General features: G+C 44.3%; 1 protein-coding gene across 1 annotated transcript in view; it reads right to left on the bottom strand.

The window, feature by feature from the left end:
* sigmar1 (sigma non-opioid intracellular receptor 1) overlaps positions 1-24331 on the bottom strand; it is a 31692-nt gene extending 7361 nt beyond the window's left edge. Inside the window, exons 1-2 of the mRNA XM_069924095.1 lie at positions 24082-24331; positions 19534-19734 (exon numbers count right to left, since the gene is read on the bottom strand). Of these exons, the coding sequence (XP_069780196.1) occupies positions 19534-19734; positions 24082-24217 (337 nt within the window). The 5' untranslated portion in view covers positions 24218-24331. The remainder of the gene's footprint in view (positions 1-19533; positions 19735-24081) is intronic.
* Positions 24332-27787: the final 3456 nt, after the last annotated feature.

Raw genomic sequence — 27787 nt, 5'->3', positions numbered from 1 at the left:
CTTTGAAGAATGCCTATACGGACTTCACAAGTAGGTATTAATTGGACGTGCTGTGGAGTAATGGATTATTGTTTTGGAAAGCAACAGATGAATAGAGAGAGAGAGAGAGAGAGAGAGAGAGAGAAAGAGAGAGAGAGAGACACACACACACAGTTCAGCAGCAGCAGCTGGGACTGCAACAGGACAAGCTGGCAAGCTTGTGGAAAAACCCCAATTTAAAGGCAAGTTGTGAGTTCTTAGTTCAGCCTGCTCAAAGCCCTTTTGGTCCATAGAAGAGGAAATGGATGGCTGTATAATGCTTCACTTGAAATAAGAGAAACAAAATGGAACTGATGGCCTGAAAGAAAGATTATCATCTGGAAAACCCTAATGGGGCAAGTTTCTTTGGCAAGACACTGAAGAGGCTGATCGGAAGGAATCAGTTGTGGGTGTCCAACGAGAAACAAATCTCTCTCTGAAGACTAACAAGAACCTACTTGAGCAGTAATCATTTGCCTTTCAAGCACCAAAGCCTGGTGAAATTCATAAATGTTAAATTTTGTGCTCGGTGAATTTGGAGGAGTGAGAAGTGAAATTGGACTGTGAATCAAATAACTTTTCTAAACTTACTTACACGTGCACTTAGAATTAGAAGGGGGTTAAGTTAAAGTTTGATCCTCTTTTTATGTTTAAAGATAATTAAAAGCAACTTTTGTTTATGTAACCATTTGTTGGTGAATATCTATTGCTGCTGGGTTTTGGGGTTCTCTGGGCTCATAATACTTACGACAGGTGACATTGCTGGCAGGCTGACCACAGGTCAGATACTTTGGCAAATGCAAAGTTGAGGGGCTTGTGATCTGTGAAGATCGTGAACTCCCTCCCTTCCTAGAAAATACCTGAAGTGTCAGATGGCCAGGTACATGGCCAGCAGCACTCTGTTGAACACACTGGACTTGATCTCTTGAAGGGGGATGGGGTGGTGTCGCAGGTGCGGCTGAAGAAAGCAAGCTGCTTCCACTGGCCTTTAATAAGGTGTTCAAGCATGCCACCAACTGCCGCTTTGGAGGCATCTACAGAGGGGGCCAAAGGGAAATCTACCCAGGGTGGTCCAAAAAAGTTATCCATCCCAACAAATTCCTGCAGGCCTTTGACTTTGTTGGGCTTGGTGAATTGACAAATAGCTTCCACTTTTCCCAGAAGAGGAACAGCTTCCTGATGGTTGATCTGGTTTCCAAAGAAGTTAATGGTGGGTTGGCTGAACTGGCACTTGGCAAGGTTGATCGCCAGGCCGTACTTACTGAGGCAGCAGAAGAGCAGGCACAGATGTGCCAGATATTCCTGGCAGGAGTAGCTGCCTACCAGGACACCATCTAGGTAAATGAACAGAAACTCCAGATCCCACCTTTCTGCGACCATGAGGCGATGGAAGGTCTGCACCACATTTTTCAAGCCGAATGACATCCTAAGGAATTTGAACAGGCCAAATGGGGTAAAGATGGCAGTCTTTGGAATATCAACCGAGTGGCAGAGACTTGATGATACCCTCAAACCAGGTCAATCTTTGAAAAGATGCATGATTGGTGCACGTTTGCCATGTGGGACTGCATATCCATCAGAGGTGGCTGTATCATTCAGTCTCCTGTAGTCACCACACTGCCTCCATCCTCCCATGGACTTGGGCACCATATGGAGTGGGGAGGCCCATGAGCTGTCCGCACGCCACACGATCACCACCTCCTCCATTCTGTTAAACTCTTCTCTCATGAGTCGGAGCTTGCCTGATGGTAGCCTGTAGGCACGGGCACGCAGAGGATGTCCCTTTGTGGGAATGTGGTGCATCACGCCAAGTTTGGGGGCTGCTGTGGAGAACAGCGGCACGATGATGGATGTAAACTTTGACAACACCCTGGTGAACTCGTTTTCAGAATAAGTGATATAGTCCAGGAACAGAGCCAGCAGTTTGGCCTCACCGCAGGAGGTGGTCTGGAATGTCATTGTGTCAACCAGCCATCGTCCCTTAGATCTTATGTGCACAGAGGAAGTCTGCACTCAGCAATGGTTGTGATAGTGCGGCCAATGTAAAGATCCATGTGAAGTGGCTGGAACCAAATTGCAAGGAATAGTTTGCATGTAGTATGTGCAGATGGTGCTGCTGTTCGCTTTTGTGAGCTCTGGTTCAACCCTTCTAGTTCGGGTATAGTGGCTCAAGAGTTGGGGGGGGGGGGTGTGAGGCAGGGGGAGGTAGGATGCTGATTTCCACTCCCGTACCTAATCTACTAAGAATCTGGACCCAGAGTATCTGTCTCAGACATAGAGGAGTCTATCACAGTGGCCAGCTGCCATAGCCATCAGCGATGGCTGGCCCTTTTGTTTCCCTGGAATGAGCATGGCGGTTGGCATTGGCAGGCCCCGGATCCCCACATTTGTTCATTAAAAAAACCAAGACTCAGCAATAATGTCGTATCTCGGCATGGGTGTTGCAGGTTTTGCCGCTTGTATGCGGTGTGGCTGGGTCTTCTGCCATGACACAGCACTAATCCCAATGCTGGCCCTGCCTTTTTGTTTGACGCACCACAGAATATCCAATGCAAACAGCCACCTTTCGCAAGTCTGAGAAGTTCTCATTTACTAGTAGGAGGTGAATGTCCTCTGGCATATGCTCCAAAAAGATCTGTTCGAAGAGTAGACACAGCATATGGCGGTTTCCTAGTGCCAGCAATGTCACTCGTCAGGGCTAATGGCATGCAGTCACCCAGGCCATCTATATGTATCAACTGCACGGCCCCTTCGCGGCATGAGAGGCCGAATGTGCCAACCAACAGGGCTTTGAGTGCTTCATACCTGCCAGCCCCTGGGGCTGCTACAGAAAGTAGATTACTCGGCCTGCCATTTCCTGGTCAAGAATAGCTACCACATAGCTGCCAAACAGACCCTGACCAGTGTGGCTCTCAGAGAAGGAGAACTGATTATAAAAATACTTAATGAGCAGTTTGACTGTTTTTTGTTTGTTTCTTTTTCTGACTGTGAGCAAACTATTGTCCTAACATGATGGGTCGGCTACACTGCCAAATAACTTTAAAAGGAATATAGATTTAAAGGTGTGTAAAACAAAAGGTTTTGCCTAGGGTGCAAAATATTCTGGCACTGGCCCTGCCTGATGTAGATTTTTCTGGTCTGGGTACCTTACTGAGAACTCGCTCTAGTGGTGTAGACATCCATGTGCCTTGCAGCTGTGTGCTAATTTTGTATCAATGATTAATAAAAATACTTTTTATTAGAATTTGGTACTTGTGTTTTTAATATGTGCAAAATTTCAGGAAAATCAACCCCTCCCCCCCCAACTAAAGACTCCCCATATGCCAGATGTCTGGTTTTAGGCCCAAGGGTTTGGTTTTTTGAGCCCTCTGTCCAGTGCCACCTCAAGCCAAACATTAATTTGTCCACCATTTGGGGGGGGGGGGCGGAATGCAGACCCTACACCCCCCAAATAGAGCACAAATTAAGGGGCAGAAAAGGCACTTGCCTTTTCATTTCAGAGGGCACGGCCATGTTTCTGTTTGTGCGCATGCAAGAGTGCGGGACCGAGCATTCACCATGAGGGGAAGTATGTCGGCGGAGCACAAAGTTGTGATGAGTGGAACGCTTGATGCCAGCTCAAAAACTAATCTGCAGCTGTTGGTGAGAATCTGATAAAGAAGATGTAAAGCTCACACACAATTCTTAACAAAGTTATTCCATTACATCACACTTCATGTAGTCCACGTTAGTGCTGATATGTTTTTCATTGTTCAGAAGAACAAAAGAAGAGCTGTTCATGTAGTAACCACTGAACTTTTTATTTCTTAATTAATACAAAATAATTAGCCACAATTTACTGGTTCTTTTAATTGGATAACTGATAATCTTTGCACAGTTGACATATTGGTTATTTTTATAACAGTGTAGCCACTGAAAACGCAGTGGTGGCTGATGAATGCAAAATAATGATACACACAGTTGCAGGTAAATCAGAACTCCCATCCACGTATTCTTTTAAAACAATGAACCATGGTTCATGACATTATGACGTCCCGTGCCGGTTCCCTAGACTTCTGGAAGTTGTTGTCTATCTATAGCACCGCTGTTTGTTTCCGGCCCTCCCCCCCCCCCCCAAGATCTGGCACTATCACCTGGTGAATGTTTGAGAGGTCAACCCTGCGTCAGACTGCTGGCTGTTGAATTGGGGCAGACTTGAGCCTGTCAATTGTGAATGAGAGAGGCTGCCCAGCAATGTCCAAGATGCAGGTTGACCTCATTCATCTGTATGGTCCCTTGTATGGCCCCTCAAGGGCTGTTCATGAGTTTCTCTACATACGAAGATGTATTCATAGTCCTTCAGTTCATGTGGTACAAAAGACACATGTTTGCCATGTGATGATGGTGGTACAGGGGGGTAGTTTGCCTTTGATATCCCGGAGTCTCTTCAGCAGCTCTTTGGGATCTTCATCTTTACTGGATCCATGTGGACAAATTCCCCTTGGACCACCAAAAGTGCGCCATATACAAGCTCCACAGATGAAACATGAAGATTCTTTTTTGGAGTGGTTTAATGCCGAGGAACACCCATGGTAATTTGTCTGCCCAGTTGGGACCATCCAAACAGGCTATTAAGGCTGATTTAAGGTGACGATGGAATCATTCAACCATCCTATTGGACTGCCGGTGATAGGTGCTTGTATGATGAAGCCTAGAGCTGAGCAACTGAGATAAGGCCGTCCATAACGAAGATGTAAATTGAGGTCCTCTGTCAGAAGTGACGTAAACTGGTGGGAAAAGCCAGCCACCCAGGAATTAAGGAATGCTCACACACAAGAGTCCATAGAAGCATCTGTCATAGCCTTAGGCCATCTCATACACCTATTGATCACCATGAAGAGATAGCAGTAGCCTCGCAAAACTGGAATTGGTCCCACAATGTCCACATGGAGATGGTCAAAGTGGTGAGTTACCGGTGAGAAGTATCTAGTCTCATTGTAGATGATATTGCTGATCCAGAACTGGGCCTCTGCTTGTTAAAACCAGACAAGGGCTGAGTGGCCCAGAAAGCTGGCAGTTTAAGTGTAACTGCATTCTGAAGAGCTGAGTTGTTCACAATGTCCATGCCAATTGTGGCAGGTCCAAATGCCTCTGGACCTTCGGGGTCACCAATGTGCCTGCCGAGCCACTGCAAGTGAAAGAAACGTGCTGAGTCGAGCAGAGTTTCAGTTTGACCGCTTTACTAATTCAAAATCACATGCTTCTGAAGCCTGCCCTTGTCCCAGCAACCCTTGTGCCCTGCAGGATGGAAGTGACATCAGCTTCCAGGCCAAGGCTTTGCCCTTCACCGAGAATCGCTGTGAATGCCTCTAGCTGAGGACTTGCCCTTGACTGCTAGAGCTGGTTCACTTGCCGTGTGGGTGAGCCACTATAAATGCATTAATAGGTGGCTACTACAGGAAGGGAGGGGAAGATGAACCTTGGGGTGTTATGGAGATGTATATGGAGGAGGGGCTCATATAAACAAAGTCTAGAGGATATTGATTTGTTGAACAGCATTTGAAAGTGCAATTTCACTCTTGCAATTATTCTACTGTTTACCTACAAGTAGAAATTAAAAGCAAAATTTGCAGGGAAATTGCAAAGATGTCCAAAAGCTATAGATTGACAATAATTGGAAAAATATAAAAACAATGCTAGAGAAACTCAGCAGGTCAAATAGTGTACTTTGTGTAGCAAAGATACATAACCAACATTTCATGCTTGAGTCCTTCATCAAGGCATGAAAACTTTCATACTTTCAAAGCTATGACAACCTTTCATCCCTTGACGAAGGGCTCAAGCATGAAATGCTACATAAAGTGAACTGTTTGACCTGCTAAATGTCTGTAGTATTGTGCTTTTACTTCAACCAGCATCTTACATGCTTTCATGTTTCACTCATGAGAAAATGTAAGTGTTCATGAAAACTCATGATTAATAGATTTTGGAAGGAGCTATTGCTGGACTTCTGGGAAATGGAGTATGAGGGAAAAATGTCAAGATTAGCAATGAAGATACAAAACATTCCACTGTAAAATGAAAGCTCAACTGAAGGGCCAATTTCTGAAATTATACGGATCTAGCTCAGAAAAAATGGAATCAAAACTTGACAGGGAAAACCACAATGGCAGCATCAACAATATTCACAAAAGAAAAGGAAAAGTAAAGCCAGAGCTCCCTGTACAACTACAGTTAGAAAGTGGAATATAGCAGTAATAAGAGTATGTAGCAGATTCTGGATTGTTAAAACAAGAAATGACTACAGGATGTTCAGAAAGGAAAGAAAAAAAGTGGGGCAAAGGAAGTTCAAGAAATAATCAGCAGTAAAAGTATTAAAGGAAACAAAAGCATTGTGTGGACAAAAAGATGATACCAGTGGAAACTGACTTTATGGAAGAAGAGAGCTTAGCTAAGATGCTCTCTGAGTCTTTTCAACATCCTTTACCAAGGAAGATATGGATGCTGGAATCTCGGTAAACAAAATTACATTTGTAATTCTCAATGGAATAACAATTGATAGAGATTCTAGAAACTTCAGCTGGTAAGTGAAGAAATATGATCCTTGTGACTGAGTGAAGTAAAAGGAGGAAATTGCAGAAGATCTGCCATAACTTTTCAAATATGGATAGTTTCAGGATAGTTTCACAAATGGTACAAGACTGAAATATTACAAGTGATCAACCCAGTAATCACAGACCAGTTTAACCTTAGCAATGAGGATTGTTCTAGATGATCAGATAGAATTATCATTGACAAAATGTGGGCTGAATACAAGAAGCCTGCAGCCTGCATAGATTTATTAAAGTAATTAGTGACCAACCCAATTAAGTTGTTATTAAAAACATATTCATAAATTTATAGAGTGCAATTCACTACTGCACCTATCGAAGGAGATGGTTGCAAGATGCTATTTTAGATAAACTAAAGTAGTTCTTCACTGAAGGTTCTCAGAAAGGCTGTGCAAAAGAAATTATACATTTCTACGTCCAAATAATTTGTGAGCTGGAGGAGAGCCTGAACCCATGTGAAAATAGTGAACTTTGGGGGGGGGGGGGGGGGGGTGACTTGTTAGAATTGCATAGATATGCGCCATAAGAGTAATCTACATATGCCTGAAGCCACATTGTGGCACAGATTCAAAATTCTGATTTATTATCAAAGCACATACATGACATCACATACAACCCAGAGACTTTGCTCCCTGCCAGGCCAGGCAGAATTTCTACTTAGCAGTAGAAACAAATGTCCTCAAGATACATATTCAAAAGACAAATGTAAACAAAGAAAAATGAAAACAAACTTACTGTGCAATACAAAAAAAAAATGCAAAGTACAAGTTCTTAAGAGTCTCTAATTGAGTTTGTTATTTAAGAGCAAACAGCCCCGGACACCAGAACTCAAGTACAGGCATTTGACCGCGAATTGTTGGCCCTGTAACTGGCAATATGACATTTCTGGTACGTTAGAAGGAAGGGTATTCGTCATCTTTTCTTTGGCTTGGCTTCGCGGACGAAGATTTATGGAGGGGTATGTCCACGTCTGCTGCAGGCTCGTTGGTGAATGACAGTCCGATGCAGGACAGGCAGGCACGGTTGCAGCGGAAAATTTGTTGGTTGGGGTTGGGTGTTGGGTTTTTCCTCCTTTGTCTTTTGTCAGTGAGATGGGCTCTGCGGTCTTCTTCAAAGGAGGTTGCTGCCCGCCGAACTGTGAGGTGCCAAGATGCACGGTTGGAGGCGATAATCAGCCCACTGGCGGCGGTCAATGTGGCAGGCACCAAGAGATTTCTTTAGGCAGTTCTTGTACCTCTTCTTTGGTGCACCTCTGTCTCGGTGGCCAGTGGAGAGCTCGCCATATAACACGATCTTGGGAAGGCGATGGTCCTCCATTCTGGAGATGTGACCCACCCAGCGCAGTTAGGTCTTCAGCAGCGTGGATTCAATGCTTGCAGACTCTGCCAGCTCGAGTACTTCAATGTTGGTGATGAAGTCACTCCAATGAATGTTGAGGATGGAGCGGAGACACCGCTGATGGAAGCGTTTTAGGAGCCGTAGGTGATGCCGATAGAGGACCCATGATTTGGAGCCAAACAGGAGCGTCACCTACACAGACCACAAACCACTCACCCATCCACTCAGCAAGATTTTGGACCAGTGGTTGGCAAGGCAACAACCACACTTCTCCTACATTTCTGTATACAAAGGACATTCGCCACCTCACAGGCAAATCCTAATGCGATGGCCAGTCTAGACAGCGCCGCTACCTCAGAAGGAATCGACGTTGTTCAGTTTGCCAAAAACCAAGCAGAGGATGTGGAAGTCCAGGCCATCCGGACTGTCATCACCAGCCTGAAGGTCAGCAATTTGTCCTTCACCAAGGGAGCCCAACTTTACTGTGCGACATGCCCACAGGCTTCCCCAGATCCATCCTACTCGCGACCTGGTGATGGCAGGTGTTCAACCAAATACATGGGCTGTCACATCCTTCTACAAGGTCCACAATCTGCCTGCTGTCTGACAAGTTCATGTGGCACGGCCTGCGCTGCGAAGACATGTTTGGACTGCCAACACACCAAAGTGCACAGACACAACAGAGCTTTGAATCGGCACAGCACCGTTTTGACCACATTGACATTGTTGTCCGCTCTGTGAGCCAATGTATTCTGTATTTATTCACAGTAATCGACAGTTTTACCTGCTGGCTAGAAATGATACTCCTGCTCACATGCAAGAGCTTTCTTGTCCATTTGGGTCACACGCTTTGGAGTGCAGACACACATCAGCTCAGACCGAGGGGCCCAGTTCACGTCCTCTCTCTGGGCCAATCTAGTCAAGTTGTGCGGCAGCCAGTTGCACCACACCATGGCCTACCATCCTCAGGCAAACAGACTTAAACATTTCCACCACCACCTGAAAGCTTGACTACAGGGCCCCAATTGGATGGATGAACTCCCATGGGTGCTTTTAGGAATTCACACAACACCAAAAGACCTACCAGCATTGTCAACCAAAATGGTGTACGGCTCCCTACTTACCATCCCAGGGGACATTCACTTCAACCACCCTGGCCCACAACCCAGTGCTCTCGATGTCCTCCAGCAACTGAGGGAACAGGTAGACAGAAACCTCTACTGGCTTCCCAACGCTCATCTCCACCTTGCCATGTCCCATCAAACCTGCAGTACACCAAGTTTTTGTGTAGAGGGGACAGCAAGGGACACCCCTACAATGGTCCATTCAAGGTGTTTCAGCACAACCATGTCGTTTTCACCTTGGACATTGGTGGGTGACTGGACAGGTTAACCTCAAGGCAGTGCCTCTAGACTCAAATCAGTCTGCCCCGGATCCAGAGGTCAAGCACAGAGACCCCCTGCCCAAAGACAATACAGTACCTTGCTTAAAGGGTGGCAGCGATTCTAGGAGGGTGGTGTAGTGGGCCAAGTAATTGCATGGTTGTACAGGCTGAATTGCTGCCCCAGTTGTCCAACACAAGGAGGCATGGGCCCCCCCCTTGCCTTCTGAGAAGCCTGCAGTTGGCAGCACTCGTTGCCTGTACGCAGCGCCGCTTCTGTGTTGTGCGTCACTGGACAGGAAGTGACGCTGTGGCGCGCTGACATCGCATCCTAAGGCCAGCGCGACCCTCACAGGAAGTGGGCAGTCTCCTTGAGGAGTGCAAGGAGTTCAAAAAATAAATTTCAGTTACCAGTTCACCTTGCGCTGTGTGGATGTCTCTCATTTTGGTAACGCTGCCATTAGCAGAAGGTACAATGCACTTTTTTTACTGCTGCCCTCAGGAAGGAGGTATAGGTGCCACAAGACTTGTGCATCCAGGTTCATGAATAGTTTCCATATTTCAACCATCAGACTCCTGAACACAGTCTTAGAGCCTCAATTAATGATTTAATTTGCTCATTATTTATTACTGCAAATTTATATTTCTGTATTCACAGTTTATATGCACATATTTTTTCTTGAGTACATTTCTCTCTTCTTGAATACATTTTGCCGTTACCTGTAATTTAGAAATTCTGCCTGGCCCACAGGAAAACGAATCTCAGGGTTGAATGTGATGTAATTTATGTAATCTGACAATAAATTTGTATTTTGATGTATGAAGCATTACCACTGTTACATTTTGGTAACAAGTTGATCATGATCAGGAATTGGAGCCAGAGTGGGTCAGTTTAATAAAGGCAAGTGCCAAGCTGGTAAGTTTACTTTCCAGCAAATAGGAGTTTGTGTTAAGAGTGAGGGAGAGTGGGACAGTTTAACATGGTGAAAGGTACAAGCCAAGCAGCCATCATGGAAACAGGCCAGATTTAGAGTGGAAGGTTGAGTTTTTGGCCCAAGAGGCAAAGATTAAGGCAAGGTTCTGATGAGATTTTATCATTCATTCTTTGAGACCTTGTATCAGTGACAAAGCAGAATAATCAAAATGGCAGCAGATTTCTTAGAATGTTCATTTTGTGAATTCTGGGAGATTTGCCATCTCCCTGACAACTGTACCTGTAGGAGTTGAAATGAATTGCAGTTCCCTACAGACAGTGTTAGGAAACTGGTGCTGCCACTCATTACCTTCAGCTCGTGCAGGAATACAGAGGGTCCACTCCAAGATACATACCACAGCAAAGGTGGTATGCTTTGGATTTGGGGCAGTTCTTTTACACCTACACACTTTGCTCTTGCCATCACTGATTCAGGTTCATCTTGGTCTCATCTGTCCACAAGACTTTTTTTTTTTCCAGAATTCTGCAGTCTCTTGGCAAATTGTAATCTGGCCGCTCTTTCTGTGGCTAACCAGTGGTTTGCATCTTGCAGTGAAGCCTCTATATATTTTCATGAAGTCTTCTGCAGACAGTAGTCACACCCACATCTGCCTCCTGAAGAGTGTTTCTGATCCGTCTGACATACGCTTGGGTATTTTTTTTCACAATGAGAATTTTTCTGTCATCAGCAATGAAAGTTTTCCTTGGAATACCAGTCCATTTGCAATTATAGAGCTCACCAGTATGCTCTCTTTCTTCTTAATAATGTACCAAACTGTTGATTTTGGTAATCCTAAAGTTTGGGCGATATCTCTTTCCGTTTTATTCTTGTTTATCAACCTCAATGGCTTCTTTGACTTCCATTGGCACAACTCTGGTCCTCACGTCACCAGAGGCGATAAAAAGCTTAAAAAGCAAGCCTAGCTCTCTTATTACACACCTATGAAGCCAAATATCCCACACATTATGGTGCTCTGAAATGAGGGGACTATGTGCTGTAATTCCTACCTGGTCAAACCTAAATGTATACAAATAACCTTGAATAAAATCTGAATGTGCACTTCAATTTCATGTGAATTGTTTGATTACAAATTAAAAACTGTGGAGCACAGGGGCAAATAAAGGGGAAAAAAAAGTGGCTTTGTCCTAAACATTATGGAGGACACCGTTCATGGTAGTATTGAAAAGACTTGGGAGAGCTGGAGGGGGCCAGGAGAGGCCTTAGCAAGTTGGATGAAGCCAAGGCATTTGATGCAAATGCAAACAGTATGAATGAAAGAATCACTAGAATGAAGGCACACCCACTTAATGATAGAGGAGGAAACATGTGCCTGGAGGTGGCAATGGTAGGGGTTGTAAATTAATACCATCTAACAATTACAGCATAGAAACAGTCCATTTTGGCCCTTCTAGTCCATGCCAAACACGTCCCATCTAGTCCCATTGACCTGCACATGGCCCATAACCCTCCACACCTCTCTTGTTCATATACCTATCCAACTTTTCCTTAAATATTAAAATAGAGCCCTCATCTACCACTTTGGCCGGAAGCTCATTCCACACTCCCATCACCCTCTGAGTGAAGAAATTCCCCCTCATGTTTCCCCTAAACTTTTCCCCTTCAATCTCAATCCACGTCCTCTTGTTTGAATCTCCTCCACTCTCAATTGAAGAAGTCTGTCCATATTGACTTTATCTATCCCCTCATAATTTTGAATACCTCCATCAAATCACCCCTCAATCTTCTACACTCCGGGAAATAAAGTTCCAGCCTGCTCAACCTTTCCCTGTAACTCAAACCCTGAAACCCAGGCAACATTCTTGAAAATCTCCTCTGTACTCTCTATTCTGTTTCTATCCTTATAATTCAGCAGCCAAAACTACATGCAAAATATTCCAAATTTCACCTCACTAATGCCTTGTACAACTTCAACATGACATCCCAACTCCTGTATTCAATACTCTGATTTATGAAGGCCAACATACTATGTGTTCAGTTCAGGTCACCTCATTAAAGGATGGATATGGAGAGGCCACAAAGGGGATTTACCAGGATGTTTCCTGGATTAGAGAATGCATTTTATGAGGCAAGGTTAATAGAGCTAGGGCTTTTCTATTTAGAGCAAAGAATGAGTGGGTCTCAATAGTCTACAAGGTAATGGAGGGGCTACAACAATCATGAGAGGCAGAGATTGGGTGTACAGCCATCATCATTTACGAGGAGGTTAACAGTGACAAATACCAGAGGACATCTGTACAAGGCAAGGGGAAGAAAGTTCAAGCAAAAAGCAAGGGGTGGTTTTTTTTTAAATAGTGGATGCCTGGAATGAATTGCCAGGAGTGGAGGCATTTACAATAAGGATATTTGAAAAAGATAGGCACATACATGTAAGAAAAAAAGTGCTATGAGTGTGAAGTCGAGAAGTTTTAGTTTATTGAGTGGGTTTGTGTAGGTCGGCACAACATCATGGGCTGAAGGGCCTCTACTGGCTGTAATGGTCTATGTCCTAATACAGTTTTTTCAATCTTCCCCCCCCCCCCCTTACAGACCATCTTAAGTAATCCCAATGCCCTAGATGCTCTGATTAGTAAAAGATTACTTAAGGTGGTCTGTGAGTGGAAAGGAAAAGTTTGAAAAATCACTGCTCTGATGTAAACTGCTGTCATCTAATCATTCCACAATGTGATTAAAACCTCAGTTGTGTCAGGCCTATCACTAAGACTACAAACTATCTGTCAAAGCTTCAGTCAACTTCACAAAATTGAATTTGTCTCAGAAGCAGTTTGTAGCAAAAACATTGACAATAGCTTCAGTCATTATCACATTGTGTAGTGTGTAGGAAATTTATTTCAAATGTCAAGACCAAGGAAGCAACTTGCAGGCAGCAGACAATGAGAGTCATGTCTCATTAACATAGAATTCAGTCCTGATGTGAATGTAGCAGAGTGTTAACAGGTAGATATGATATAGAGGTCTAATGCTAGATCATTAGGCATTCCAATGGAAAAAATAAAGCATGTCATTCACTAGCCAAGAATTGATTAACAAGAATAGAGTTCAGCGCAAGTTGATGGTTCATAGAAATAGGGATAATTACCTTACAATAGTCAAAGCTGCAGAGAATGTCATTTGTGACTTTTGTAAGTAAAACTTCAGTACTAGACAAAGCCACATGGTAAACATTGATTTGGAAGATTACATTATGGGTGGTAATGGTTAGCACAATGCTACTACAGTGTCAGTGACCCAGGTTTGAATCCAGCAATGTCTGCAGGGAGTTTGAACATTCTCCGTGTCTGCATGGGTTTCCTCCGGGTGCTCCAGTTTACTCCCACCCTTCAAAATGTACCAGGATCATGGGCCAGAAGGAGCAGTTAAGGTGCTGTATGGCCAAATTAAATAAATTATAAATGTTCAAGGGAATACAAATACATAATTCTCTGAGGTGGAAAGGGTTGTAAAGAGCTTTTGGTATATTGATCTTCAGAAATCAAAAGTATTGAGTATAGGAGTTGAGATGTTATGATACAGTGGTACAAGGCATTGGTGAAGCCAAATTTGAAATATTATGTGCAGTTTTTGTCACCAAATTACAGGAAAGATATTAATAAGGTAGAACAAGGGCAAAGAAGATTTACTAGGATGTTGCTGGACTTCAGGAACTGAGTTACAGGGAAAGTTTTAAACAGGTTAGGACTTCATTCCCTGGCGCATAGAAGAATGAGGGGAGATTTGACAGAGGCATTTAAAATTATGAGGAGATAGACAGAGTAAATGTAGATAGGCTTTTCCACTGAGGTGAGATACAAACCAGAGGACATTGGTCTGGAGAAGGTATGACCTGTACAATAAGGACTGGCTGCACCCAAACTAGAGGTGGACCAATATCCAAGCAGGCAGGTCTGCTAGAGCTGATGGGGAGGGATTAAAATAGTTTGGAGGGGGAAGGTGGTGGGAATCAGAATGTGAGGGCAGAGATTAGGGTAGAACAGCAAAAGCATGATGCAATGTGCTCCAAGTTGGTGAGGAAGGACAGGCAGGGAACAAAATATAAAGGTAACCAGTTCAAGGGTTTGAAATATGCCTATTTCAATGCTAAGAGTATTAGGAATAAAGGGGATGAACTTAGATCATGGATCAGTACGTGAACTACAATGTTGAGGCCATTACTGAAACCTGGCTGGAGGAAGGGCAAGATTGGCTGATGCATATACCAAAATAGTATGAGAGGTGGGGTGGGGTGGGAAATGGGGGCATGGGAAATGGGGGCATGCAGTGAGTGTAGCATTACTGGTCAAGGACAGCATCACAGCTATAGAAAGGAAGGGCACTGCAGAAAGAGTGTCCACCAAGTCAGCATGGGTGGAAGTCAGAATTAGAAAGGGAGCTATCCCTGTGCTATACTCCCCTCAAATAGTCCTCAGGACACTGACGAGCAAATAAGCAGAAAGATTTTAGAATGCAAGAAATACAGGGATGTAGTTATGGGTGATTTCAACTTCCCCAATATTGATTAGCACCCACTGACTACAAGAGGGATAGATGGGGCTGAATTTATCAGGTGTACAAGAAGGATTCCTGACAGTATGTGGACCAGCCAATGAGAGGAGAGGCCATACTAGATCTGGCTCTGGGGAATGAACCTGGTCAGGTGGTGGACCTCTCAGTGGGGGAGCATTTTGGTGACCATAACTCCCTTAGCTTCAACATAGCTTGGAAAAGGATATAAACAGTCAAAATGAGAAAGTGCTTAACTGGGGAAGGGCTAATTATGAAGGAATGAGGCAAGAACTGGCGAGAATAAATTGGAAACAGATGTTTAAAGGTGAAAGCACAAAAGTAGTGTGGAGGAAGTTTGAGCAGGGTTCAAGATAGGTTTATCCCAGTGGGACAAGGAAAAGATGGAAGGAAAAGGGAACTGTGGCTGACAAAACAAGTCAAAAGGAAGAAGGAAGAAGGAAGCATACATTAGATATAGGAAGCAGGAAATAGGAAGGACTCACGAGAAGTATATGGTAACCAGGAAGGAGCTGAAGCACTGTGGAGAGCTGGAAGGGGGCATGCAAAGGCCTTGGCATGATGAATTAAGGATAACCCCAAAGTGTTCTATGGTTATGTGAAGAACAGAAGGATGTCGAGAATGAAGTTGGGCCTGCTAAAGGATTAGGAAGGCAATGTGCCTAGAGGCAGAGGAGAAAAGGACCTTCATCACAGTGAGGTCAAAATGGTCAAAATTAAACAGGCCTGTGTGCTGGACAATGTGGAGAGGAAGTGTTGGATCTTCTTAAAAACATAAAGATTGATAAGCCCCTGGGGCCAGAAGTGATCCCCCCCCCCCCCCCCCCATGCTGCTGTGGGAAGTGAAAGAAAACTGGGGCAGTAGCGATGATCTTTGAATCCTCTTTGGCCACAGGTGAGGTGCTGGAGGATTAGAGAATGGCAAATGTAGTTCCCTTGTTTATTTTAAAAAGTGACAGGGAGAATGCTGGGAATTATAGTTCCCTGAGTCTTATGTCAGTAGTGTGTAAACTAATGGAGAGGATTCTTAAGGATAGGATCTGAGCATTTGGAGAAGTACAGATTACTCAAGAATAGTCAACATGGCTTTGTGAAGGGAAGGTCGTGCCTCAAGTCTAAGTGAGTTTTTTTGAGGAGGTAACAAAAGAAATTGATGAGGGAAGGGCAGTAGATGTGGTCTACATGAATTTTAGCAAGGCTTTTGACTAGGTCTCACACAAGAGACTCATTCAGAAAGGCATAAAATACAGGATCAGTGGAAAAATTAGCTATATCGATAAAAATTGGCTTGTAGGTTAAAAAAAAAGTAGTCGTGGAATGAAAGTATTCTGTAATTAGAGGAGTGTAGCAGGGATCTGTTCTGGGACCCCTGCTCTGTGATTTTTTTTAATAAGTGACTAAGGATGAAGAGGCAGATGGATGGGTCAGTAAGTTTGAGGATAACACAAAGGTTGGAGGAGTCGTGGATGGAGCTGAAGGTTGTCAAAAGTTACAAGAGGAAATAGACAGGATGCAGAGTGGGGCAGAAAATTGGCAGATGGATTTCAATCTGGATGAAGTGATGCATTTTGGAAGAGCAAACCAGAAGGCTGAGTACAGGGCTAATGGTTGGTTATTTAAGAGTGTGGATGAACAGAGAGCCCTTGAGTTGCAAATCCATACATCCCTCAAGGTCACCACACAGGTTAATAGGATAGGTAAGAAGGTCTATGGGATTCATTAACAGGGGTTTGAATTTAGGAGTTGAGAGGTCATGTTACATTTCTACAAATCTACAATTAGTTCTGGCCATCTCATTATTGGAAGGATGTGAAAGCAATGGAGGAAGTGCAGAGGATATTTATCTGGATGTTGTCTGGATTGGAAAACAAGTCTTATGAGGCAAGCTTAGCAAAACTGTGATTTTTCTCTTTGGAGCATAGAAGGATGAGAGGAGACTTGATAGAGGTCGATAAGATTGAGAGGCATAGATCAGGTGGATAGCCAACACCTGTTTCTGAGGGCAGGATCAGCAAATACCAGAGGACACATGTACAAAGTTAAGGAAGGGAAATTTAGGGAAAACATCAGAGTAAGTTTTTTTTTTATTTAAAAAAAGTTGTGGGTGCCTCGAATGTCTTGCTGGCAATGGAAGCTGAAACAATGGGGGGATTTAAGAGACTCTTAGAAAGGCACTTGGATGAAAGAAAAAAAAAGAGGGTTATGAGGTAGGGAGGGATGGTATTTATTTAAAAAAAGGAAAGGATATACAAATTGACACAACCTGAAAGCGATGCACTGTCCACCTGAAAGGGATAGTGAACTCCAGCTCCTGTCCACTGTAGCTGCATTCCCACCCAATGACGTGATGTCATTTGAAGCACGACGAAGGAGAAGCAGAAAAAACACAGGATTATGGCGGACCCGGAGCAGGCAAGAGAAATACTGGTGATGGTTTCAGCCTTTCTCAGTGTTCAGAACGAGATACGTCAAATCCTTGGCAATACCCTGCTTGCACACGGTGTTTCCAAATTCATGCCAAGCATCTCGGGCTGACAATGTCACTGCGATGTCATCAGCCTGCCCCTTAGCAGCCGCTTTCAGGCATTCAGCTGCCCAGGGGACTTCAGTGCTTCGGCGATTATCCCTCCTGGAGGAGGGTTAAAAGGTGCGTCTCCTGCTCTTTCAGGTGGGTACCCTGAGTGCCGCATAGAGATAGAATATGCAGCTTTACATTGGGATATTCTAGAGAGTGGTGGGAGTGTGGAATGAGCTGCCAGAGGTGGTTAATATGGGCCTCAATTTTAATATTTAAGAATAATTTAGACAGGTTTAAGGATGGGAGAGGTATTGAGGCCTATGAACTGGGTGTAGGTCAGTGGACAAGGCAAAGCATGCTCTGTGAATGACTGGGCCTTTTCAGTGGATTGACCTGTGCCAGGAGGGTCTTTTGGGATGCAAAGTGCTTCATTTTGATTGTGACCAACAGTGAAAGTCACTTGGAGAGACCAGTGCCAGGGTCTTCCAAGCTTCATTGAGGCCGACCAGTTCGAGTTTTACCTACAAAAGGACGAGGAGTATTATGACCACAGCTCAGGTGGTGGACATTTTTTCAAAGGCAACGCAACAAGAATTCGTGAGCAGCCACAACTCCAGTCTTCCCATCAGTTCATCATTAATTCTGGGCATCAAATTTCAAAGCCCTACACTTCAACACTAAATATGAAAGCCTGGACTGTCATGGTTTGGGTATATCACACACATACTCTTAAGCATAGTTGGGGATAGATTTAGCGTTAAGGATAGTTTAAGAGTTAAGACTATAGCTTAAGAGTAAGAAATAAAATTAGTGTTTTAAAATTAAACACGATCTGGTTCATTGTCTATGCTGCTCATTGTGCGTAGTTCGTAACAGAAGATAATAAGCAGGGAGAAAATAATAATGCGTTAGGGTTTTAACAGAGTTGGCAATGAGATCCTCAGGGCCTCATGGGATATATCCTAGGTTATCAAAAGAGACAGAACATTGCTAGGGCAATTAGTCACAACACTTGCATTTCCTTCAAAATAACATTGCTTCCCCTCGATCACAATCAACTCCACCCTTACTTACATCTCCATTTTCCTTGACCTCATCAGCCTTCGCATCCAACATATTTTCCTCTGCAATTTCTGTCACCTACAACATGATCCCATTACCAGATACATCTTCCCCTCTCCACCTTCAGTAGGGACCACATCCTCTGTGACTCCCTCATCGCTTCATACTAATTCCCCTCTTGGCACTCCCCTCCCCCCCCCCCCCCCCCCGCCCCCACAGTGATTGCAGAAAGTGCCACACTTGCACCCTCACCACCATTCAGGGCCCCAAAAAGTCCTTCCAAGTGACTTCACTTGTGAATCTGCATGAATCATCTACTGCATCCGGTGCTCCACATTGGAGTGTCTGGGATAACACCTTCACTCTGTCTACATTGACGACAGGGATCTCAGAATGGCCAACCATTTCAATCTGGACCCCACTGCTGCAACAACACGTGTCCATGTGTCCATTGCCATCTGCACTGCAAAACATAGACCACCCATAAATTGGAGGAGCAACACCCAATATTCGGACTGGGCACTCTCCAATTGGATGGCATTAACAGATTGCTCAGGTTTCTGCTAGACCACTCCCAATTCTTCTCCTCTTCCCTATCTCCTTTCCTCAGCTCTCGACCCCCATCCCTCTCTACTCAGACCTCTTCTCCCTCCCCATTTTCTTTTGAACCCTCCCTCTCTTATCATGCGAGAGGGCCTGTGCTCCTCCCCCTGCCTCTCTCCCCACCATTTTAGACAAGCACCTTCCTATATTTTGCTCATACCTTGAAGGGCTCCGGCCCGAATTGTTGGTTATGCATCTTTATCTTTGCTATATGAAGTATGCTGTTTGATCTGCTGAGTCTTTTCCAGCATTCTGTGTTTTTATTTCAATCACAGCATCAGCAAACTTTCATGTTTTACATCTCCACTACAAGTACAATAGTCTTGTTTCAATTATTTATTTGCACTGCAACAGTTTAAAAAAATTCTAAGCCAATTAATTTGTTTTACTTTTTTTTTAAAAAAAAAAGGTAAATTCTGTATGATTAAAAGATTTTGTAAGAGAAGCACAAACTGCAAACCCAATTCTCAATTTCTTTTCGTAGAAATTACATCATGGAAACCTTTAAAATGTTTAAAAATACTGTTGTACCTGAGTGGCCTCCAGTGTCCATGGCTGTTCCAAAGAGCAGCACATATTCAGTTAAGGATGCATGTAAAAGACACATGGAACCCATCCAGCCACCAGCATTCACGAAAATCCATTGGAGGTCTTCATCTGGAAGTATGTGACCGGGATACATTTTCCTTAATTCAACCACAATCTTTATGAATGCTTGTTCGTGGTTGAGTCCTGAAACACAGCACCATTTTATATTAATATGAATTATGATATTGTATAATAAACCCCATAATACAGGAATTTATTGCATCTAGTTATCATATACAACTCTGCAAAATGTCCCCAACAATACATTGATACTGTTAACAAATGATGTTCATTATATGGATATCCAAAATGTAATGCAGCAAATTGCTGCAGTGTTCACACTAAATGCATTCATCGACGTGAGATTCATTCAGGGATCAAGGATTAGATACACTGTTTGCCATTTTTCAAGTCAAGTTTATTGTCATCTGATTGTACAAGTACAACCTGACAAAACAGCATTCTTCAGTCCTTGTTGCCAAAAACATGCAGACATACAACCAGATGGAACACACATATAGAAAACAATACATACGCAGACAATAGTTTTACATCAGAAAGTTGGGGTGGGGAGAATTAACAGATGCAACTTAATTGTGACAAGTCCAAGGTGATGCATTTTGGGAAAGTGAAGCAAAGGTCAGACAAGTACAGTCAGTGACAGGGAAACAAGGAATGCTAATGAACAAAGGGACCTTGGGTATACACAAAAGGAACAGAAAGTATAGATAGAATCTCTTTCCATCTTTCCACCACTCCCTGCCCACAGAGGATGGGAATATCAGGAAGAAAGAAATTTAAAGGAACTGTTTCAAAAGAAAATGCAGTACAGAGCAGTTGATATTTTAACTGGTAGAATCAGATAAAATCACTTATTCATTTGACATTTAAACAGGCACTTCAAAAGGCAAATCTAGAATATATAGACCTTGTGTTGGCAAATACAGTGAGTGAAGTTGAGCAAAAAAAAAGGCAGCTTGTATGTAGAGGATCAAATCACCCATTTCTGTGCTCCAGGAGTATGTTGCTGGTGTGGATCTGGGAAAGCAAGGAGTAGAGATAAAACACTCCTCCACAATGTCTGATGCCTATGATGTTGTATAGCTTTTATCTGCTAAAGGGGCAGGTGATGTTTTTATTTAACATCCATGAATTCACGAAGGTCTGTGCCCAAGATGGTAGTGCCCATGCTTGGCAGCAGACAGAGGGCTATGGGGATCAGAGGAAGTATATCCAATTACACAGTGGGGAACTGAGGCCCTGGTCTTGCAGTTTGCTGATCAGTTTTGAGGGTTTGATTGCGTTGAATGCCAAACTGCAATTGATGAAGAGCATCTTGGTGTATGCATCTTTCCTGTTCAGGTGTTCCAGGTTTTGTGTCAAGCAAGTGAGATGAAGAAAGCAAATTGTAATGGATCCATACCACTACTCAGTCAGGAGCTGATAGGCTTCAACACCAGTCTCTCAAAACATTTCATCACGGTGGATGAGAGTACCATATTCTTCTTGGGTTCCAGCTGGAGGCCAATTTGAAAGAGGTGGGTACCACACCCTGCCAGACTGAGAAGTTGAAGATATCTATGAAAATATTGGCAAGTTGGTCAGTCCTCTCATTTGCCAACAAAGGACATACATCCCATTAAACCAGTCATCATAGAGCAGAGAACAAAGTCTCAGCACTCCCCCACAGAGTCCAACCTGGCAGTCCAACTGCTGTCGGTTCGGTACAAGCTTTAAATGGCCGATTAAAAATCCAGTGACCACAGGGGTCCAGGCACAAGGTGGTGGTGCCGATGATTGGCAGTGGCCACAAGGAGTTGCAGACTCCAGGACATCAGAAAACCGAGGACCCCCCCCCCCCACCGACCGTTTGAGAAGGAGAAGCAGAGCAGATGACCCACAGGATGGTGACCACAACGGCAGACCAGTGAGGGGCTCTGAGACTGAAGAATTCATGTAGGCTGTGAGCTGCTGGCGACTGTGGTCGAAGGCATCATACCAGGCTGCAGACTGGCTGAAGGGGTTCATGGTATCAGAACAGAAATGTGAAAGTGTCTTTTTGATTGTGTCAGAGATGCACATTTGGTGCTCAGGTTGCTGATGGCTTGGATTGAAGACTGCGGCTACAGGAGCATTTGAGAAGCCATGGACATTCAGTGACTCGGGGGTTGGGGGGGCTCTGCTTCACTTTGTCTAGGTGTAAGGGGCACAGGGCAATTTCTGCTGATAGTAATCCTTTGTCTACCTTATGGTAGACAAAAGAAAACAGTGTAATATCACATTTTCTGTTTTATTACATGACAATAAAATAATCAAATCTCAATCAACAATTGAAAGGGACTTGCATCAACACTTTAAAAAAATCACGGTAATATTGTGATACAGGAGACTGCCATTTGGCCTCTAATGTTAACATGGGCTCCCACCCAGCACAACACTTTCTCTTCTCCTTTCACATGGCTATCAATTTTCTTAATCCTATTGCCACTGACCAATATCACACCAAAATTTGAAAGATCTGAATGTTATGAAACTGTGGTTAGTTAAGTGTAGGGGTTGGGGAGGGAGGGAGTTGAAAAGAGCTTGAACTCTGCAGAAAACTGAATAAAATGGATAATTGTAAACTGCAGTCAATTCTGAAACTGCTCACATTAACACTGATAATATTCATAACTGTTTAAGTTTGGAAAATCATTTTAAAAAATTAAATTTGAAATAGCTGCATTTTTTTGGGAAGTAGAAAGAAAACAAAGCAGTTGGGGAACCCCAGAGTTGTGGAGCTGCCACACAAGTCTGGGTTATGGGAATTTCAAGGCCTGAGAGCATGTGCTTATTCACGGCTAAATGCTAGCCAAGCAAATATTCTATTCTTGACACACTTCAGTATAGCAGGTTGCTGGGCAGTGCATTCCACAAGATATCCATGCAAAGAGAGCAGCTCTCTAGTCCCTCCTTTACCAGATTAAAGAACTGGGTGAAATAAGCACCAAGACTGAACAATGATTTGAATGTCATCAGGGACAGAGAGCTCACCTTAGGCAGAAGGTGATAGATTTTTACCTGCAACTCTTAGAAATTAATGTGCAGAAACAAGAGTTTATTGTCATGTGTAGAAGTATAGTATGCATATGTATCAAAATTGTGACTTGCTGCAGCTACACCAAGTTACATCCACAATAGCACAATTACTATATGTGCCTTGAGACAAAAAGAACAGATAAATTCATTGTTGCAGAGTCCACAAAAAGTGAAAAGTCAATAGTACAAACAGATCTTTAGGTGATTCTGTAGTAATTCATAGTGAGGGTTGTTTGATGAGGTTCCAAACCCTCAATGGCTGTTGGGGTGGGGGGGAAACCTGTCAGTCCATCAATACAGAGGTCCTGAACTTCATGCTGCTATACCTTCCGAGTGAAGGAAGCAGTAAGAAGATACTGTGACCAGGGTGATCAGGACCCTTTAAAATGCCGACTGCATCCTCGAGACAGCATCTTCAATGACAGAAAACATTTAGGTTCTCAGGGGTGACTCATTCCAGCTTCTGGTTGCCTCCCACTTAATTTTGCAAACCACCTCATCATTTTTGCTTATCTGACAGTGTACCTGAGAAGCAAATTTACCTTGTATTCAGTCTTGAAGTTTACCCTTTCAAAGCTGTAGAAAGTCAGATCAAAAAGTGCACTTATCTCTTGATTGTAGGGATCAAGCCCGAAACATTGGTTCGCATATTTATCTTTACACTATAAAGCATCGAGTCCACGCTACTCAAGATCCAACTGCGCTGGGTGGGTCACGTCTCCAGAATGGAGGACCATCGCCTTCCCAAGATCGTGTTATATGGCGAGCTCTCCACTGGCCACCGAGACAGAGGTGCACCAAAGAAAAGATACAAGGACTGCCTAAAGAAATCTCTTGGTGCCTGCCACATTGACCACCGCCAGTGGGCTGATAACGCCTCAAACCGTGCATCTTGGCGCCTCACAGTTTGGCGGGCAGCAACCTCCTTTGAAGAAGACCGCAGAGCCCACCTCAATGACAAAAGGCAAAGGAGGAAAAACCCAACACCCAACCCCAACCAACCAATTTTCCCCTGCAGCCGCTGCAACCGTGTCTGCCTGTCCCGCATCGGACTGGTCAGCCACAAACGAGCCTGCAGCTGACGTGGACTTTTTACCCCCTCCATTAATCTTCGTCCGCGAAGCCAAGCCAAAGAAAGATAAAGTGCACGGTTTGTACCTGCCGAGTTTCTCCAGCATTGAGTTTTGACTTCAATCACGGAGTCGGCAGACTTTTTCTGTTTGGCCACCGTTTTAGATAAGTTGCTTTCTTTCTGGCTGTATCTCTGTGGCCATCATCCGATAAATGTCGGCTTACAGACTCGAAACGCATCCCTCGACGAGCCACGTGCGCTCATCCCTTGGCGGAGGAATTGGGGCCGTTCTGTTCTCGAGCCGGTGTTTGCGGCCTGCTCTCCGCATCGCTGCCACCTACCTGCGTACTGCCGTGCCAGCCTGGCCAGCTCCTGGCCGTCGAACACATGCTGCTTGCTGCCTATCCACGCACCGACCACCCAGAAGCCAAACCAGACCACCGACACCAAGAAGACGGCGCGGAACAGCGCTCGCATGACGGCCACCCTGCTGATGCCTCCGGCGCCTCGACCAACCAGAGGAAGCCAGGCTGGTGACCCGGTCAACAGTTCAGCGGCAACAATCCGCCAATCGGGGGGGGGTCGAACCGCCCGCAGAATGGCCAATCAGCGCAGCGGCTGGGCGGTGACGTAGTTTCCCGAGACTCGACACCGCCCAGGCTGGCGAACGTCAGTGCAGGGCGACCAAGACAAGGGCAACTGACAAGTGTTTGGTCCCAAAGAGCACTGAGCACTCAATGCCACAGTCTTTGCGGAAAAGAGAATCTAAAAATGCCCCTTTTTGACATGAAAAATAATGAGATCGTTCCATGCTCGTGTGATCTGAAACTATTGCTCTCAGGTGAAGGATGAAGGAGTTTGATAGCAATGATTCCAGCTGGATAATTGGGTTTGTGTGGTGATGGGAGGCAGAGGTTGGTGGTCATGGAAGGGAGGTGAACAGAGGTGATGAGGTTGGCGCTGCCAAGGTTCAATCCCTTCCCACCTACATCCGTGACACCTCACATGCCCTGCATCTCTTCAATATCTTCAGATTTCCCTAACTGGACCACCTCATCTTCATAATGCATAATACCTTTATACCTCCATCCCCCATACCGACCACTCACCCTCCTCCACCTGGCAGAACTTGTCCTAATTTTAAACAATTCTCCTTTAACTCGTCTCACTTTCTCCAAATCAAAGGAGTAGCCATTGGGGACACGCATGGCTCCCAGCTACGTCTGCCTGTTATGGGGTTTGTGGAGCAATCTATGCTACAAGACCCCTCAACTCTTCATCCATTATACCGATGACTACATTAGGGCTGCCTCATGCAACCACGATGAGCTTGTCAATTTCATCCACTCCACAGCCAATTTCCAGCCCAAACTCAAACTCACCTTGTCCATCTCCAACAACACTCTCACTTTCCTGGATCTCTCGATCTCCATCTCGGGAGACAAGCTTTCCACAGACATATATTTCAAACCCACCAACTCCCACACTACCTTGACTACCCTTCCTCACACCCTGTTCCCTGCAAGGATTCTATCCCCTTCTGTTCCGATGCCTGCCAACGTTGTTCCATGCCTTGATGAAGGATTCAAGCCAGAAATATTGGATATGTATATAAATGACATTGCTTGCTTGACCTGCTGAGTTTCTCCAGCATTGTGTGTTTACTTCATGGGTCCTCTACCGGCACCACCTACGGCTCCTAGAACGCTTCCACCAGCGTTGTCTCCGCTCCATCCTCAACATCCATTGGAGCGCTCACACCCCTAACGTCGAGGTACTCGAGATGGCAGAGGTCGACAGCATCGAGTCCACGCTGCTGAAGATCCAGCTGCGCTGGATGGGTCACGTCTCCAGAATGGAGGACCATCGCCTTCCCAAGATCGTATTATATGGCGAGCTCTCCACTGGCCACCGTGACAGAGGTGCACCAAAGAAAAGGTACAAGGACTGCCTAAAGAAATCTCTTGGTGCCTGCCACATTGACCACCGCCAGTGGGCTGATAACGCCTCAAACCGTGCATCTTTGCGCCTCACAGTTTGGCGGGCAGCAGCCTCCTTTGAAGAAGACCGCAGAGCCCACCTCACTGACAAAAGGCAAAGGAGGAAAAACCCAACACCCAACCCCAACCAACCAATTTTCCCTTGCAACCGCTGCAATCGTGTCTGCCTGTCCCGCATCGGACTGGTCAGCCACAAACGAGCCTGCAGCTGACGTGGACTTTTTACCCCCTCCATAAATCTTCGTCCGCGAAGCCAAGCCAAAGAAAATGTCCACAGACTTTTGTATTTCACCAGAGACTTGGGGGAAGTGTTTAACAGAAGTTGATGTTAATGCCGTCTGGTTGAGGGTGCCCTGGCAGAATATTAAGGTACCCTCAACCTAGCAGTATGTGAGGCCTTGGACAGTTATCTCACTGTGGCAATGGGGTGTGGAATTGAAATTGGCCACTGGGAAGCAGACAGAGCAAAATTGCTAAATGAAACAATCTCCCAATGTATTTCCAGTCTCCAAATGTTGAGGAGCCCACATTGAGAGCACTGAATACAGTAAATTGCTCATACAGATTCAAGTGGTGCTTCACTTGGAAGGACTGTTTGGAGCCCCAAATAGTGGTGAGGGAGGAGGTAGTTAAGTGCAAGTGTCGTACTTATTGCAGTCACAACTGTAGGTAACAGGGGGTGATTATTGGGAAAGGATGGGGGAATGAGGGAGTGCGGAGGGCAGAAAGAGCATGGGAAGGATAGATAGGTCTGGTGGTGGGATTCCTAAACCCAACAGAAAGCTATAGTGATAAGAACTTGATTGTAAGGTGACCATTAAGACATTTCTGTGGTTGTAAACGAAAAGTCAGGATAATATATTGCCTCCCTGGTCTCAGAGTCAAGGATGTCTTTGAATGGCTGCAGGACATTCAAGAGCAGTGGTTCTCAACTTTTTTTTCCACTCGCATATTATCCATGGGTAGTGAGAATGCTGAATGATCAAAGGAATGCTCACACTAACCATCAGAGACTCTTGTCTATACAAAACAATATTTATGTATTTATTTTTATAGATATACTTGTCCTGCATATGTATTAATTATCTGAACGTGTAGTTGTGTGTCTGCATGTTTTTGCACTGAGGACCAGAGAACACTCTTTCATCAGGTTGTACTAGCACAATCAGATGACAATAAACTTGACTTGACCTTAAGTAATCCCTTACTAACCAGAGAGCACCTATGGAATAGGCACTGTTCTAGAGGGAGAGGGTGGAAAACCAGAGATCATGGTATATATCAGTATAGAAAAAGAGAGGGGATCCTGAAGCATTAAAGTAAATAGAAGCCAAATTAAAAGTCAGGATCTCATATGTAGTCATTTTAGGATTACTTAATATGCCACATGATAGTAAGAATAGTTAGATGAATAAGTCTAAAAAAAAACATATGAGAGAGGAATTTTGATTTCTGAGATATTGGGTCTGGTTCTGGGGAAGGTGGGACCTGTGCACCAGGATGGGTTAATGTAGATAGGATTAACGACCTTAAAGGGGCATTTTCTATAGCTGTGTACATCTTTATTTTCTGTTTCATACCATCCCATACATCATGAATCATCTTTGGGGTCTATTTACATTTTCTGCCCTTTAACATTCCTTGGTTGAAAGGCCAACATAGCCTGTTTCCGCTCCTTAAATGGTTATATGGTTATATGGATTCACTCATAAATATTCCGTATCAGGGTTCTTGGATCTAATATTGTTTTATTTTTCACTGTTGCATTGCTGTCCTCTTAATTAGAATGCTACTCCACCTCCTTTTCACTTTTGCCTGTCTTTCCTGCATGTTGAGTACGCTGAACCAAGTGTTGCGTGGGAAGGAAAATGTTTGGTGTTCAAAGAGCAATTAGTTTGCACACAGGCTGAACACAGTAAGGATCTTTATTAAAACATGGAAGGGGACTGCAACAGGGGTAACACACACTTGTACTCTCAATCACAAAACACAGTATAATCAGTCACATCGGACACAACCGATACTAGCAACTGTGTACAGACTTACA

The sequence above is a fragment of the Narcine bancroftii genome, chromosome 3 (genome assembly GCF_036971445.1).
Source record: "Narcine bancroftii isolate sNarBan1 chromosome 3, sNarBan1.hap1, whole genome shotgun sequence".
Classification (NCBI taxonomy): Eukaryota; Metazoa; Chordata; class Chondrichthyes; order Torpediniformes; family Narcinidae; genus Narcine; species Narcine bancroftii.
The sequence above is the reverse complement of the archived record's forward strand: the minus strand, read 5'-3'. Positions and strand labels throughout refer to the sequence as shown.